The sequence below is a fragment of the Tachypleus tridentatus genome, chromosome 1 (genome assembly GCF_004210375.1).
Source record: "Tachypleus tridentatus isolate NWPU-2018 chromosome 1, ASM421037v1, whole genome shotgun sequence".
Classification (NCBI taxonomy): domain Eukaryota; kingdom Metazoa; phylum Arthropoda; class Merostomata; order Xiphosura; family Limulidae; genus Tachypleus; species Tachypleus tridentatus.
The window spans coordinates 82,444,389-82,462,328 of record NC_134825.1 but is presented as its reverse complement, the minus strand read 5'-3'; the positions used below and the strand labels follow the sequence as shown (position 1 = coordinate 82,462,328).

At 33.2% G+C, this 17,940-nt stretch overlaps 1 protein-coding gene across 16 annotated transcripts in view; it reads left to right on the top strand.

The window, feature by feature from the left end:
• Positions 1–14,460, top strand: part of LOC143253713 (ras-related protein Rab-24-like) — a 36,165-nt gene extending 21,705 nt beyond the window's left edge. For 15 of the 16 annotated variants that reach the window (XM_076508098.1, XM_076508058.1, XM_076508070.1 and 12 more), the window contains 2 exons: positions 1,775–1,921; positions 8,876–14,460. In XM_076508098.1, coding sequence (XP_076364213.1) covers positions 1,775–1,921; positions 8,876–8,944 — 216 coding nt within the window. In that variant the 3' untranslated portion in view covers positions 8,945–14,460. The remainder of the gene's footprint in view (positions 1–1,774; positions 1,922–8,875) is intronic. The other variant, XM_076508117.1, reaches the window with a different exon arrangement.
• The last annotated feature ends 3,480 nt before the right edge of the window (positions 14,461–17,940 follow it).

Here is a 17,940-nt window from a genome sequence, read left to right as displayed (position 1 = left end):
CCATATGTAATAGTATTCATGGTTTTATTACATTTTAAATATAATTTAAAATGCAATTGTTTATGAACGTGCATTTGATGGTACATGTGATGTTTGTATAGCTACATACAGTAATCTTGTATTTCAGGAGTATCCTGTTTCAGCCAACTAAAATAAATGAAGCTGAATTAAGCAAAGCAAATTTTTATCCAGTAGCATCATTCCAAGGAGGTTAACAATAAATCTTTTTAACATAAAATTGATCAAACAAATATAATACATTTTCATAATAGACAATCAACAAAGGGGAAAAGAATAGCATTCACAGCTTAGCTTGAAAATAAATGTGGATCTTCAACTATAAAAAGTTACAAGAAAGTGTTTTATTATCAGGCAATTTTCTTAACAACATTGTTAATTAATTAGACATATGCCTTGGAGAGGGAAGTGTACAGTTACATCTGTGCTCCTTTTCCAACATTAAAATTATAATGTTAGCAAATATTTTTGTTGCATAGAACAGGATGTTGCATATAACATTTTAATTTTGTATTAACATTGTAATAGTGTACAAGGTCTTTAATTCAAATCTTAATTTATAATGAACAAGCTGAGGTACCTGTCTTTTGTCTTAGTTGTTAACTACAAAAATGTGTGTGTGGATCATGTGATAAATAACATCAAAATCCTAACTTTTACATAATTTATTTACTACATAATGTATTATTACAGTATTATTCATTATCTCACCAAATGTTTTGTTTAAGCTTTAAGAACTCAATATGTACATGTTTCACACATGTTATACGCTGTGTGATGGTCAGTGTGACTTTGTAGAAAGAGTTAGTGGCCAAAGTAGTGATGGTAGGTGTCTGTCTCTTATCTACCTTCAACATTCAACTCTTAATGTCCTTTCACAATGTTTCACGTTATTAGTTATTTCACAGTCATTGACTTCAGAAGTGTCTTATGGGCCAGAGTTGAAAGGTTACAAGCCAAATTAGAAAGTAGGCATAATTCAAGAAATGCTCTTCATATCAGCTTTATTGTGGCTGTTGGAGTAGAAACTTTTAGGTATTATTGCATCACTTGTGGTCATTTTATTCATTGCTCCAAGCAGAGTGCTCACATGCTGTCTGAAATATAACATTTGTGTGGCATTCCCCACTTTGTGTTTATAGAATACCTAATAAAGTTTTTTCTATTTGGCGTCAGTAGTGTAAACTGTAAGTATAGTGAATGTTACCTTAGTCAAAGTTATTGAGTGTTCAGTTAAAGCACTAATAGGGATGGAGAGAGTTGTAAACCCATCATTTACATACCCCTTGCTCCAAATTATTATTCAAAAAATTCTGCTTGAGATTGGCATAACAATCTAAGAGTAGTCTGATAAGGATCAAACAGATACGTAGAGTTTTGTACTTTATATGTAATATATGCAGTGCAGTGTAGCTTCAAATAGAAATTTATTTTGGTGGTGTTAGGATCAGTTTTTGTTTTTTTCTTGCTGTGTTAACATATGTTTTAATTAATTTTGATCTTCTAATTTTAGTCTACTCTCATCAGAATGTTCCATAACTTGGTTTTTCTGTTTCAAAGTAAACTCTGCAAAAGGAGGAAAATATAAGTTCTTCTATTAAGTACTTGCCTAGTGAATTTTTATCTTTTAGTGAAAATGTTATTTTCATTGTAACATTATATAATGTGAAAAGTGAGAATAACTTTGGATTTTATCATTTTGATTTTGTTCCATAGATACCATGATAAGATATTTCTTCTTTTGTTTATTTCCAAGGATACTGCTGGGAGCGAACGATATGAAGCAATGAGTAAGATATATTATCGAGGTGCCAAGGCAGCTATCGTCTGTTATGACCTCACAGATAGCAGCAGTTTTGAAAGGGTTAAGTTTTGGGTGGAAGAATTAAAGAAATTTGAGGAGGTTTGTATTCACATTATCTTTGCATTTGATGGCAGTAAAACATGGAAGGAATTGTAAATACAATTCTCTCCGAGACTTTCGAACAATGCTTCTTTCTTTTCCTCACGTTGTCCCTTCACCTATTTAGTGTAGGATTCTAACTATTTATGTGAATGGAAGTAATATATTGTAAACTGAAAATGTTTGTCCAATAGGTACTTACCTCTTCTTTCCACTCTTCTTTTTCACTGAAAACCAGTGCTTTCATTTTTTACCAAAATATAATGTGATAGTTCATACTTTTGGGTGGAACTTACTATAACATGAACTTGAGCACTGAACAAGAATAGCTATTTATGTGAAAGTAAGTAAGTGCCTATTGAAAATACATTTTCAGTATAAGTGAGTGACAGTTCATACATACACTGGCTGACACTCATTATTCTTTTAACTCCTTTGTTCCTGTCCCAGTTGATTACACCAATCTCATGATTAACCCCAAAATGACCATCAGAGTTAGTATAACTTTTAACATGTTTTATGTATTTTGATGAAAGTTTTCAAGTTTTTAGTAATGGCACAAGCTTTTTACAGACAAAAACTTGGATTATGTAATTTGTTGGTGAGCATGTGGAGTCACAATTTTGACTGCTCTGAGTAAAAACCCATTTTAAGGCAAAGTTAAAAATACTTTTCTTCATCTGAAAATTTTGAAATTTAAGTTAAGCAATTTATAAGACCTCCTTAATAAATATCAAAGTTTGTTTTGTTATTTTTATCCTAGAAAAACTTAATATTTTATCTGTTTATTTCAATACCCTGAATCTGTATGGGTCTGGTCATTTTGCTGACTTTGAAACTACTATAAAACTTTAAAGGTTGAATAATATGAAAGAAATGAGTAGTATTGTTCTATTCTTTTAGTATTGATAATGAAGTTCCAGACTACAATACTTCTGAGAGTATTTACTTCTTATCTTTTCACATCTATTGCCTGTGTTTATTTTATTGTTAGCAGTTAAAGTAGAAACCTCCTTACAAGGAACAATGAATCATTGCTTTTTCCTTTTTTGGCTGCAATAAACATTTTCTAAAGTTATAAAAATGTAAAAAAATGTTTATTATATGGCTCTTTATAAATTATGGACCAGTCCAATAAACTTGTTAGGTATTTCTCAGGTCCCTTGGTGTACATATCTGTACTTGGTGAGGGGACCTCCTAGGGAAGGGTCTGTTCTTTCATTTTACCTCCTCTGAGATTTAAACATCCACCCACGTATTTTCTGTGTGTGGTGACCTGTGAAGAGGAGGAGAAGATACTGGTGGCAGGGTTTCAACCCAAACATATCACTTTTGCCTTGAATTCCTGCAGACAGGCAGTCTTGAAGTGGTCCCCTTTGGGTCAGTCGGCTGGTCTACTTGGGCTAGGATCAACCAAGTATCAGTGTTGGATGTTCTCAACAGGTGTTGTAGACATTGTATCTGATGCTGGTGTTTGGGTATAGTGCTCACAAAACCCAGGTGTTGCTGCAGTGCCCTTGTTTGATGTAGTGCATCCTCTCGTAGAGCTCCATGGTGGGTAGGGTCAGTGGGCACCAAAATATTCATTTTTTTATTATGGATCCTCGAAATAAAAACTTAAATAAAATAATGAAAAAATAGTCCACAGGTAAATGACTACGTCTTGAAGATTCTGAGCAGCAATCTACAACATCTGTAACACCTGCTGTACCTCATTTTCTTATCCTACATTCTCTTTCAGACAGACCTTCAGGGCAAATATCTCCCTTTTTCATTCAGAAGGGACTAGAGGGACTTGCTGGCTCTCCAAAATCAGTAAAGAAGCTTCAATCTGGTGACATTCTGGTTGAAATATCCACATCTCAACATAGTGAACTCCTCTTGCATTCAAAGGCAATTGGGGATATACCTATTGAGGTTACACCTCATGCTACTTTGACTTTGAATTCATCACGAGAGGGATTTGAAGAACATTCCTGAGTCAGAGATTCTCGCTGGTTTCTCCACTCAAGATATTTCTGCAGTGAGGCATATCTCCACTCGCAGAGATGGAATTACAATGCCAATTAATATCCTCATTATGACTTTTACATCATCACGTCCACCTGCCACCATTAAGGCAGGGTATGGTCATACATTCCAAACCATCTCCAATGTTTCCAGTGTCAGCAGTTCGTTCACTCAAAGACATCATGTTGTTGTTCCTTGACATGTTCTTGTTGTCGTGGCAAGGACCACAATGCCTATCAATGTGAAATGGGCTCTCATTGCATCAATTGCAATGGCTCTTACCCATCCTACTTTCGTTCTTGTCCTAAATGGTTGGAAGAAAGAGTTGTAGCATTTGAAAACAATTCATAACATTACTTATCCTGAGGCTCGAAAGTTGCTGTCCACTACTTCATCTTGGATGTACGCTGCTACACTTTGTACCACTACTACAGTGGGAGTGCAGTTGGATCTTTCTGTGCCTCCAAAAGAATCATTCTCAAAACAAATGAAAAATCGTTTGACCTCCATGGTTAATAAAGTTGATGAATCAACTTCAACACCCATCTCTCTCCCTTACATACATTCCAACAAGTCCCAAGATTCACTTTCTTTGGTTCTGGGTGTAAATATTTCCTCAGATACATCTTCTTCTCCCACACCAAAATGCAAAACAATCAATTGACATAGGGCAGGATCCATGGAGGTCAATAGACCTCACTCAAATAAAGAGAGTAAAGAAAAAAAAAGTGGTTGTAAACACAAGGGTTCTCCACCCAATTTGCCTACACATAAATAAAAATGGCTGCCTTGATACAATGAAACTGTCAAGGTTTAAGTTATAATCTGGATGACATCAAAACACTGATTGCTTCCTACCATCCTGTATGTCTTTCCTTACAGGAAACATTTCTGAAACCTGCTGATACAATCACCTTTTCGGTGGTTTTCTTTGTACAGAAATGACAGGCTCTGTGATGGATGAGTGCATGGAAGGGTGGCACTGTTGGTTGATCAGCATGTGCCCACCCTGTCTTTGCCACTCGACACACCCTTGGAGGACATAGCCATCCATGTTTCCTTGGGCCATACCATAACTGTTTGTTTTCTCTACCTGCTGCCTGGACAGACATATGATCAATCAGACCTTGATGCTCTCATTGAATAGTTGCCATCTCCCTTTTTAATCCTGGGGGACTTTAGTGGACATCATCCCCTCTGTGGAAGTGCTGATATTGATAGGAGGGTTGCTCTGTAGAGTGTATACTCTCTGATTGCAACCTTTCTCTTTTCAATACTGGTTCTTCTACTTATTTTCATGCACCTAGTCAGTCCTTTACTGCTATTGATCTCTCAGTTTGCTCCCCTTCATTATTCTCCCATTTTTCATGGAGGGTTGATAATAATCCATGAAGCAGTGATCATTTTCTTATAATCTTGAGAGAGACTGGCCTTTGTCGATACCACCCGACCCGCAGCCCCGGTGGAAGCTGGATCAAGCAAATTGGCCCTCTTTTGCTCTTCTTGCAGAACTTGATCCTGCCGTCATCTGTAAGCCATCAGTAGATGACTGTGTGGCAGCAGTAACTGACTGTATTATACAAGCAGCTGCTCAGTGTATTCATAAAACCTAGACACATTTTCCATGATATCCTTGTTTGTGGTGAAATCCTGCTTGCCACACAGCATGTAAGGCTCATAAACGGGCCTGGGGTTCAGAGCTTATACATAGAGTCTCATGAACCTTCTTTGTACCTCTACCATTTGCAACTGTCTTTGCTATATGCTTTGAAACTTCATTCCTTACCAAAGCATCCCACCTGGGGTTGTGTTTTCTTTCTTCGATGGGCCATGCTTTTTCAGACCAGACAGTCTGACATTGCTCCTTTTGGCCTTCTTATCCAGGCGCAGTTGGATGAATTGGGTTTGTCCTTGGATAACATTGCTGTATCCACTGGTTAGCCCATCCCACCGTGGTTTCTTACAGTCCCCAGTTGTGACCCATCTTTAAGTCATCTGATTGGAAATACTGTCTGATATTTGCTGAACATATTTCAAACCATCCTTCCATTCCTATTTATACAGATGGTTTGAAATCAGGTGACTGTATGTGCTCTGCTATGGTTAGTTGTGGTTCGGTGGTTGTGTGCATAATCCCCTCTACAGCTTCTGTGTTCACTGCTAAATTGTGTGCTATTTCTCTTGCCCTGGATCACACAGAAGCTAAGCAGTACTCAAACTGTACTATTTATACTTCGCTTAGTTCTTTACTGGCCCTGGAATCGCTTCACGTTGGTTCACACCCTGTTCTCGCTGATATTCAAAACAGACTGGCCCATGTCTCTTTAACATCTACTTCTATCTTGTTTTTTGGATACCAGGCCACGTTGGTATTTGCTGGAATGGGCTTGCTGACATTGCAGCTATATCTATCTGCTCTGGCACTATCATCGCTGTTCCTGTTTCATACATGGACTGTGGTCCTGTGTTCAAGGCTTGGCTCTGTACCAGTTGGCAGTTGACTTGGAGTGAGCAATGTGATAACAGGCTTTTCCAAATAAAACCCCATTATTGGACTTTGGCCATCTTGCTTCTGTAAGGATCAAAAAGATGAAGTTATTCTAACTAGACTATGCATTGATCACAGTTTTATGACTCATCATTTCTTTTATCTGGAACTAATGCACTAGTGTATAGTCTATGTAACACTTAGGACACAATACTTTCTTGTCACCATTATGACTCTCAACAACGGCACCATTTTAAGCATGTTTTGTCCCAAGGTTTGTCCATAATGTTAGACAGTGTTATTGGTGATGGTGACACTGTCCACCTTGGTAATGTTTTTAGTTTTTTAAAGACCACTAATTTTTTTTAATGCCATTTAAGTTTTTTTAATTTATACATTACACCTTTTTAATGTGGCTCCCCTTTAAAAATCACAGTTCATCTAGTTTGATTTGAAATTAGATACTGGCTTTAACATTAAATAACTCGAAACCAGGACTAGAAAGGCCAGCTTCAAGTGACTAATGCTGCTGTTTGAACTACCCGTTAGTCATCCAGGTGAGTTATTATTATAATTTTGCTACACCTCTTTTTAACCATTTTATTACTTTCCTTTATGAAAATGGCCATAACGTCAAATAACTTGGAACCAGGACTGAAAAGGCCAACTTCAGGTGACTGACAATGGTTTTTGTACTTACCTCAGTCTTCCTGGCAAGTTATGATTATTACAGTTACGCTACAGAAAGTCCTTTGCAACTTGAATTACTGTAGTTTTTCTCTTGATGTTGTAGACCAGATGTAAACATTGGTTTTATGCTATTTATGTTTTTTTTAAACTTTGTTTTGTTTTACCTTAATTTCCTTTTATGAATTTTACTAAATTTACTTTTAAATTTTTACCAGATGTTTGGCACAGATAGCCTAGCTGTTTTGTGCCATAAAGCACTGAATCAACCAACCAACCAACCAAAGCATATATCAATCATCCAGCTGGCAGCTGGTCAAGATCCCTCTGTTTTCACATTTTGGATCTCTACTATTGGTCCCACATGCCTCTAATTTTTCAGTTGCTTGTCATGTTCCAAGTGCTTTAAATCTCATGGCAAATTGTTTTTCCCACCATGACAAGATTTATATGATGGACTGATCCCTTGATCCTCTCGTTTTCCAGTAGCTTGGCAGTCAGTGGGGTTTTCCTCACATTGATACATTTACCATTGCTGAAATTCCCAGTGCCTCATTCTCAGGCATTGAATATTGTCGCTTTCAACCAATATTGGTCTTACAAATTTCGATATCCTCACATCAGAATGCTTCATCAGAAGGTTTCCGTAGTCCATACCACTCCCTTCTGAGTTCTTCTGACAGCTCTTTGTTGGATGACTCAGATGTAATTTCCTTGTTTGCACCAACTCCAATTATTACTTGCTGTACCTTGTTCTCTGTCCTCCTTTATCAACCTCAGTCACTGGTTCTACATCATCCATCTTCAAGCCTGGCTTTTATCCAGTCCTGAATGAGGAAATCAAATTTCTTCTATTGTGAAGCCTTCCATTTGGCTGAGTCCATATATCCCTCTTCCCTGGAGATATATCATTGGAAGTGGAAAGTCTTTCACACATGGTCCCATGCTCAGGGATTTCCAGCTGCTCGACCTACTGTGGCTGGTGTGTCCAAGTTTCTGATGTATATTTGACCAGAATCTTCAGTTTCCTCAATTTCAGGTTATCAAGCAGTCTTATTCCAGATCTTCATATTTCCCTTTGCCAGAGAGTCTTTGCTTCACTTAATCAGTGATAATTTGCTTCACTTGTTTATACCATGTTAATCCATTTCATCTAGATTTGTTCTTCACTTGCACCTGTTTTTCCTTGTAATCAATGTGGGACTCTAGCTGATCTTGTGAGAGGAGGGAAGTACCCTTATGGAAGTTATAATTTTCCTATACTGAAAATGTATTTCTGCTAGCTATTTCCTTCCAGTCATGCTTCCCACTCTTCCAGTGCTTCCATTTTCTGCCAAACTTCAAAGTAGTAGAGACATGTTGGAATTACTTGATTCTAATGAGGGGAGCAGAAGACTTGTGGCATGCATAAAAAGTTCACATGTAGAATACATCAATGAACAAGAATAGTTAATCTTGTGAGCAAAAGCAAGTATCTATTACAAATATATTTTCAGTATAGGAAAATTATAACTTTTTTTCATGTTTCACGTGTGTGGTTAAATCATAGGTTAACCTGTTTTTCCTTTTCACATGTTACATAGACAAATCATATGTAAATTTATAAATTTTTTCATTTTATATGTCCTGTTGTCAAGTCACAGGTAATCCCTTTATTTTCTCTTTCATATATTACACTGTCAAATCACGTGTTAACCTATTGCATGTATTTTCTGCTTCAAATTTTAAATGGCTAAATCAGTGATAAACCCATTGTATTTATTTTACAGGATGCATTTTCTGGTCATGTGAGAGCCACATCTATATCTGTTATTTTATTTTATATTACACATTCATAGCCTAAAGATCTAAACTGTGAGCAAGTATATTCAACTGTGGAAGTGGCAATGTGTCTGTTTCAGTGTCATCTTTATCACCTTTCTTGGGCAAAAAATTTAAAACAAGATAGCCTTTGTATTTTATTGGACAGTTTACAGTTAAAATACTAAAACTTGCAATAATTAAGCTAGTCAACTCTGGGATGATGAGTGCTGACACACATTATGAATCAACCTAAATTTGTACCAAAATAATTTTGTGTATAATTAAAAGAAACTGTGCTTTGGGAGTAGTTTTTGCACTATATTTAAATAATTATATATATTTAACTGTTTAATAAACACAAAATTTCCTGTCTCTCTTTGTTTCTTGTGTGTATAGTAAGAATTATAGAACATAATGTCAATTTAAAGATAAAAAGTATCAACTAATATACTGACATTAATATTGCACATAATGTAACACACACCAGTTTGTGGTATTTTATCAATATTATTTAAAGAGCATAATGAGTAATGATTCTCTTGCTTATTTATTTTTATTTTGTTGATTTTATTGACACTTCTTTCATATTCAAATGTAACCTCCACTCTTGTAGAAGTGTAAAATTTTATTATTTCTTTATTTTGTCATAGTTTTGTTATTTCAAATGTATATAAAATTTATTTCCTCTTCTTGTCATGTTGTTAACTCCTGTTAAAGGCATATTGGATAAAGAAACAACTTCCAAGTAATAATTAGTTTACTGCAGTATTGAAAGTTTACAGGGTGCATCTCAAATTCACCATTCATGCAAATGAAAATTCATAATTGTCTTTTTTTTTGATAAACAAACATTTTAATGACATTACATTACCATTAAAGATAGCTCATATCTATTTCTCTGTTATCTTTACATCATTATTTGAAGCTGTGTAATTTTTACTGACTTCAATTTCAAAGACTATTCCCAAAGTCATTAAACATTCAAACAAAATCAAGGTTGTTTTCTCAGTGATGTACATGATCTGGAACTGCACTTGATGTAAGGAGGTCTAGAACACATCAATTACCTGGAATATGTTTGTAGATATAATTTTCCCTTATTGTGACTTTTTGTTATTTTCAGAATACCCTCATATATATCCTTGCTCAGAAACTTTTCCCAATCCTCACTTTTGAAATGAAAATTATGCCACTGAATATGTTATATTTTTTAAACCTATAATTTAAAAAAAAAATTTCAATAAAGCAGCTGTTTTAATTTAGCTGTATTAATCAATTGTGCTTTTAATATTCAAGCTAATAATGTGTAAAATAATAAACAAAATAAGTTATTATGATAGTGATAATACAGGATATCAAAGATAATTGCAAAAAGACTGAACTCATTTGGATTTCTATAATTCTGTTAGCAGGGTTTTAGTGGAAATTTATTACTGATCACCAAATCATATTGATAAATTTAATGAGCAACCATGAAGGAGAAAGGTTTTTGAAAAGTGTTCAAGGTAGTTATTGTTCACCAGGTCATTTTTGATTTATTGTCAATATATAATGTACAGGTTGTTGAGATGTTGGAAATTGGAGAACATATAGGTGCAAGTGATCATTGCTACATTAGGTTTGACGTTTTCGTGCATATGGAGATTAGAAATAATGGTATTTTGGTGGGATGTGGCAAGAATTACCTGTTGTGAATTAGGCAACTGAGTTATTTGGAGACACTCATCAGATATGGAAAATGTATAAATATTCAAGATAAACATATTCCTTACACACAAAATAGAGGGCAGCTTCAAGTTAAAAAAAAAAGGTTGGCTCAAAAAAGATATAAAAATTAAAGAAAAGCATCACAAATTTTAAAAAATTTAATTTACTGGGATGCAGAATATTATATAAAAAATCAAGAAAGTTGGTTAAGCAGGAAGTTAGGGCAGCAAAAAGGATGTATGAAGAAGATTAGTTGAAAATACAAAAATTAACAATAAGGATTTCTTTAAGTACATATAAGGTAAACAAAACATTAGAATAGGGGGTAGGACCCTTGAAGGGTAATAAAGGAAGGCTTGTATCTGATAATTATGAGACGTCTGGGTTATTAAATCCACCTTTCTCGTCAGTTTTTACTAATGAAGATTTAAGCAGTATTTTTCAACTTAAACAGTTGATATATGGAAACAAGATTGAACAAGACAATTGCACGAATTCTGAACTTGTTAAATAAAAATTGGAAAGTTTAAAGTATAAGGCTCCTGGACAGAATAATATTGTTTTGAAGGTGGTTAAGGATTGGATACATAAGCCACTTGCTGCTATATTTTGTGAGTTTTAAAATAGCTGTCAAGTGCCAAAGGGTTGGAAGCTAGCTAATGTCACTCCTCCTTTCAAGGGAGGTAATGAAATTTGTCTTACACCAGCTGGTAGAATAATTTGTGATGACAAGAAACCCACTTAAAGTAAAAATGTATCTCAAGACCCTCTGGTATAGGTATTAGAACTTTTATTAAAATAGAGAACAACATTTCAGCCTTTCTAGGTCATCTTCAGGTTAACAAAGAGATTTTGCAATTGACTGTTGTGAGATGCATGTCTCAGGGATGAGAGTGAAAACGGGTATGGGATTGTAGGGGGCGCTACAGTATATGTTAGGTTATTAATTAGTATAGGTATAAAGGTGTTCCTTTATTTTGGTTTGAGTTTTATAGGTGTGGCTTCTTTGATTTTGTATTTGTTTATGTTATTTCTCTGCTTGGTATCTGGGTGTTTTCTTTGGTTATGTTGTGTTTATTTGACTTGCAGTGTGAAAAAAATGTGTGAAGGTTTTTCTTTTAGTTTTTTTAATCTGGCTTCTATTTTTCTGCTTGTTTCTCTAATATAAAAGTCATGTCAGTTGTTGCATTGTGTTTTACAAATAATGTTGGTATTGTGTTTGTCAGTGTAGTTTTTACATAGTATGGACTTTAGTTTTGTGTCTGGGTTTTGAATAAATGTGGTGTTTACTGCAATGTTATGTTTTGTTATAAGTTTTTCCAAATGTTGGTGTTTTTTTTTGCTGATATTGGGAAAATATGGTATGCAGCAGTGTAAAGTTTTGTAGTTTGTTGTTTCTTGGGATTTATTATTGTTTGTTTGTTATTGACCATGTTATTGATCTAAGTGTGTGTATATAATTTTTTCAATGGTTTTTGGAAAAACTTTGTTGATGTTGATAAAGTGTTGTTTTATTTTGTTGATTTCATCATTAATTTTATCAGATGAGCATAGTTTTGTGGCTGTTTGGTTTCTTAATATGTTGAGTTTTTGTTTTGTTTCATGTTTTGAGTCTTAGGAAATGTATAGTCCAGTATGGGTTATTTTTCTGTGGATTTCTATTTTGAATTGTGTATTGGTTTTTGCGACCTTGGTGTTGAGAAATGCTGTTTGGTTAGTTTTTTCTGTTCACAAGTTAACATTAGCAACGTTGTAACCGTTTACACTATTGTCCCTAAGACATGCCCAGCAAAGGTGTGTTACAAACTCTCATTGTTAACCTAAAAATGGCCTAAGAAGACTGAAACGTTTTTTTTCCACTTTATTTTAATAAATGTTCTAATGCCCATACCATCTGTCTTGAGATATAGCTGCAAGAACAGTTTTAGAAAGTCTGATAAAAGATATTTTTCAAAGCCATTTAACAAAGTTTATAATTTTATTGGATAGCCAACATGGTTTAAATATGGTTACAAATTTTTTGACATTCTTTGAAAAGGTTACTGCTTTTGTAGGTGAGGGTAAGGGTGTGGATTTGTTGTGTCTGGATTTTCGGAAAACATTTGATAAGACACCACATAAAAAGCTTGTAAAAGCAGAATATCTGTAGTTGGTTAATGGAATAAAGTAGAAGTGAAGTGCAGTGAAACTGAATTAATGTCACAAGTTGGGTACCTCAGGGCTCAGTCTTAGGACTTTTGCCCTATTTGATTTTGGTCAACAACATGTATATATAGATGAAGGAATGGTTTAAATTACTTAAGTTTGCAAATGCTAGTAAGGTCTTGGTTGTAACTAGCTGTGTAAAAGATGCTGCTTATTTACAAAAAATTCTAGATCATTTAGTGAATTTAATTTCATTTAATTAGATGGGTTTTAATTATAATAAATACAAGATAATGAACATGAGTTATTGAATTATAAATATAATTTGGATGAGAATAAACTCAATAGTGTTATGAAAGAAAGGGATCTTGGTATAATGGTTGATCAGTCTCCCAAGCCATCCAAGCAATGTGCTGTTGCCAGTGATAGAGCAAATAGGATTTTAGGTTGTATCTACAGAAATATTGAATACAAGTTATAAAATGTTATAATCTCATTGTATAGGTACGTGGTTATTCTACATTTGAAGTATTGTATTCAGTCATGTGTTCCCTACCTTAAGAAAGAAATGGTTTAGATGAGGGTTACTGGAATGGTAAGAGTAGGTTAGAGCAACAGCAGTAGTAGATTTGTGTACATTTATCTTGTATATGTGAGAAAATAAATACTTGCATGGCATAAAACAATTATCACTGATTAAATTATATATTTGTAATTTATACTTTACTGAATACTACAGTAAATGGAATGTTGAAAGTTCTGTATGAACACAGCACTGGATGTATGATGTACATATAAACCACATAAGCATAAACAAAGTAACATTAACTTAGTTGAACTTCATTTCTACAAGTTAGTATGAAATAATTTCCCTAAAGTACAACATCTAAATATTTTATAACTGCCCATTTTATTTTGTTCTTAAGAAATAAAGGAAACATTTGCAGCTTTCAGAATTTCCCATTCAGGTGCCACACATCCCTGTTGTTTGATATTTAAATGCATAAATAAACCTCTAAAGAGCAAAGCTTGATTTTGTATTCATTGACTTTTAAAACAGTAATGCAGATGATTTGGCTGAGACAAAACAAAGCTTGAAAATGATTATGAAGAAACCACAATTCTATATTTCAGAAAAGAAAAGATTGATAAAAAAATATATACTTCATATGAAAACATATTTCCATTTAGTCAATCATATAATAATATCTCCCTTAAAAAGGAATTCTTAAATTGTGCTATATTAGAAAGTAAAATTCCGTCTTCATATTGGCTAATTTTCTTCAGAATATTTTCATAACTAGTCAGTGCAAAAAAATAACATACCACTCATTTTGTTTCTCATGTACTTTTGTTTTTCTTAAGATTTTCTAGGTAGCTTAGTACTTGGAAACAAAATTTATAATAGTACATCAGATACTTTCTTTTGACATTATTTTCTAGGTTATAAACAACAAAACTGTTAAATTTGTTTGTCAATCAGAGTATAAAAATGTGGCTGTAACAAAAACATGTAAAAACAATAATATGCACAACACCAGGCAGTTGTGTGTAAATATAAAATATAACCTAGAATATGTTTTAATGAAGCATAAAGAAACACAAGAAGCAATAAGGCAAGAATTATACCTTTGTTTTAGATGTCTCTCTTAATTTTATATTTGTCTTTTGTAATGTCCATCAATAAATGTTTATCACATGGACAACCTGGTGATGTAAATACTCATTTTCTTATCAGTTATTAAATAAATTTTAATTCTTTTGAAAATTTTTCACAAGTTCATGCTAAATATTTATTTATACTATGCAGTAAATTAAATAAAGAAGATATCTTGACATACAGAAAGAGCTATTGAACTTGTTATTACTAAACAAGTGTAGTGAAGAAAACAATCATGGCATGATATAAACTGTTCTAGAAGAACTGATACAGGTAGATGAGATATATAAAACTGCTCAAGTTCAAATATTTACATCTTCTTTTCTTAAGCCCAAAATCCATGTGTTACCACCTTTAGAAATCATATTTCAAACATGGTTAACTAATAAAGGCAGAATTGCGTCTTTGTAAATTATTATATAATAGTTATTTTGAAGTAAAGGAATGTGAGCTTTATACGAAAAAATTAAATATATATTAAAAAGCATTCTATATCTGCACATGAGGCTCCACATGGTTAAGGGATTTGACTCGTAATCTGAGAGTTGCAGGTTCGAATCCATCATACCAAACATGTTTACCCTTTCAGCTGTGGGGCCATTATAATGTGACAGTCAATCTCACTATTCATTGGCAAAAGAGTTTGTAGTGGGTGATGATGACTAGCTGCCTTCCCTCTAGTCTTACGCTACTAAAGGAGGGACAGCTAATGCAGATAGTACTCATGTAGCTTTGGGCAAAATTTCAAACCAAAATCTGCACATGAAATAAAGGTAAAAATGTAAAAAAGCATGGAAATTAATTGTTAGTACAAGCTATATTACTTTACTCACTCACTCACTCAATAATTAATTTCAGGCTCAGCTGGCCAATGTTCTTCTATGAGGGCTAGACTATTTTTATTAATAGCCAATTTAATAATTCGTTGTCAAACCAATCAAGGCAGATTATTAGTTATTGTTAAAGTTTAAATTCAGCAACTGAATGTTATTGGAATACAACAGAAGTTGCATCATGATGACAATAAAGACCTTGAAAGTTTACAAATTATTAATTGTGTATTATAAGTCGTATTGTGAGAATATTTTGAAATACTTTTTCTATTGCGTGATGTAAAATATCATTCTTAAATGTATCACCTAACTTAGTACTTGCATTCAAATAATTTTTCTTCATACCTGTAATTCTAACATTACATATGTACAGTATTGTATATATATTTAACCCTGCCCTTTTTTTCACATTGTGACTAATATCTCCTTACTATTTTCAAATCTCTTGCACTACCTACAAAGGACACAAAAAGAGTATGTATTACAGGGAAATAAACTTAACACTTTCATTTCTGATTCCACCTTATTCTAAAATTATCTTTCAAAAGCTGAAAATTTATCTACAAGATATGTTTAAAAATTAGCAGTTAGCAATTACAAATTTAAAAAGAAAACATTTTTGGAACTACAGTTCTCCAGAGGTTGAAGTGTACCTATCATATGTAAAGACCAAAATAATCTTGAAGATGAAATCATTTTATACCAAATTTAAAATTATCACAGCTAATGTTCCCAATGTTCTTAGACACTTCCAAGTTGACACACCTGTTGTGTCTTCATGATCAATGAAGAATATCAAAACTCTAGCTGTGGAAAATCTGAACCAGTTCAGTATGTCATAGTAGTTTGTTTTTTATAAAGACTATACTATAAATGTCTGTTTGTGCTTTTAATATTTTATGCCTTTACACTAAAAATGTATTGATTGCCAAAAAAAGAGAAGTTGAGCATTGCTTTTAGCTGGATAGATATTAGAGTGAATATTCTGAATGAGAAAGGGAAAACTACCTCTGTGTGTTAAATATTTATTGTTTGTCATCTTCAGTTCATATTTATACAAAATCCATTAAATATGGATATGTCCAATATCAAACATATGCAATACAGTTAGTTATTTTAAGCTGTTATGGTTCATTGATTAACATTTATTAGTATCTCAGTATGCCATTATTTATACTGGCCAAGCAAGGTCAAACATTTTGTTTATTGAACATTCTGATTTAAATATATTTTGGATTCAGGATGAAACTGGTCAAATTCACCAACATTTGAGTCATACAGAAGCAAAGCTCTTGAAGCTGGGAAATACTTTGAACACGTTACAAGGATATTTTAGATTGTTCTAGATCTAAAATGGTTCACTTCAATGAAAAACATCATTAATTTTTACTGATTATACTGTAACAGTTATCACCTGGTATATGGGTGTTTTATTTATCAACCATATGGACAGTCAAAGTCATTGTGTATTTTTTATAGATGTCGAAACAATATATATTATATATTTTTATACAGGGGTGGACAAAAAAGTGGTCCATCTTGAAGTGTTGTTAATTTGTTACATCTGTTATTAGAAAACAGAAAAATATGTAAAACTAAATGTGTTTAGAATGCACTTAATGATATCTGTTCAAATGTGATCTCAAATCCTAATTTTAACACTGACTTTCATAAAAACCTGAACTTTTCATGATTTTAAGTTGCATTTTCTCATAAAAAGTGTTGTGCACCTGTTGTAGTTTCTTAGATCTCCATCTTCCAATTAGCCTACAGAATGATCAAATAAGTTTCTCTGCAATAAGAAAATGTGAAAATAAAACTCAAATAACACAAATCATTTTCACAAGTTAATATTTAGTTGGAATTCCCATAAATTTGTGTTCTGTTTCACATCAGTGTGGCATGGTTTTAATGGGTTTTTGCAGATATATATGAGTAACTGAGTACTTCAAAAAGTTCAAATTCCATGTTTGGATTGTGATCTTTCATTAATCAGTTTAACTCTGGCCATAAATTTTCAGGTGATTGACTTGGCTGCTGCTTAATACCATTTCTCCTATTTCTAAGATATCTTTTAATTACTCCACAGTTGCAGAGACTCTTGTTTGAGCATCTTGTAGGCTAGTTGGAAAAAGATCTAAGAAACTGTTGCAGGTGCACAACACCTTTTATTAGAAAAATGTAACTAAATTCATGAAAAGTTCAGGTATATATAAAAGCCTGTATTAAAATTAGGATTTGAGATCATATTTGAACAGATCTCATCGAGTGCATTCTAAAACTGTATAGTTATGCATGTGTTTTTGTTATCTAATGAAAGGTATAACAAATTAACAACATTATCAGGAGTACCACTTTTTGTTGTCCACCCACCTGTATATTATATATTTGTTATATATAAAATCTTCTTAGTCAATACTAATAATTAAAATGCATTCTGTAACAGTAAATGCCAAGTAATATATTCCACGTATCTTAAAATAACTGAATTTTCTATACCATTTTTAGTCAAACACTAGCATGCCTTCAGCACCAGTAACCAACATCAGCTGTTTTGTTTTATATAAATATCACTACAGTAGAAGACATTTTACACTCGTAACTATCTGCTATGTTTTATTCAGTATTTGTTTTTTGTAGTTTATACTAGTTTTCCAGAGAATAAACCAAACTAAATATCACAGTA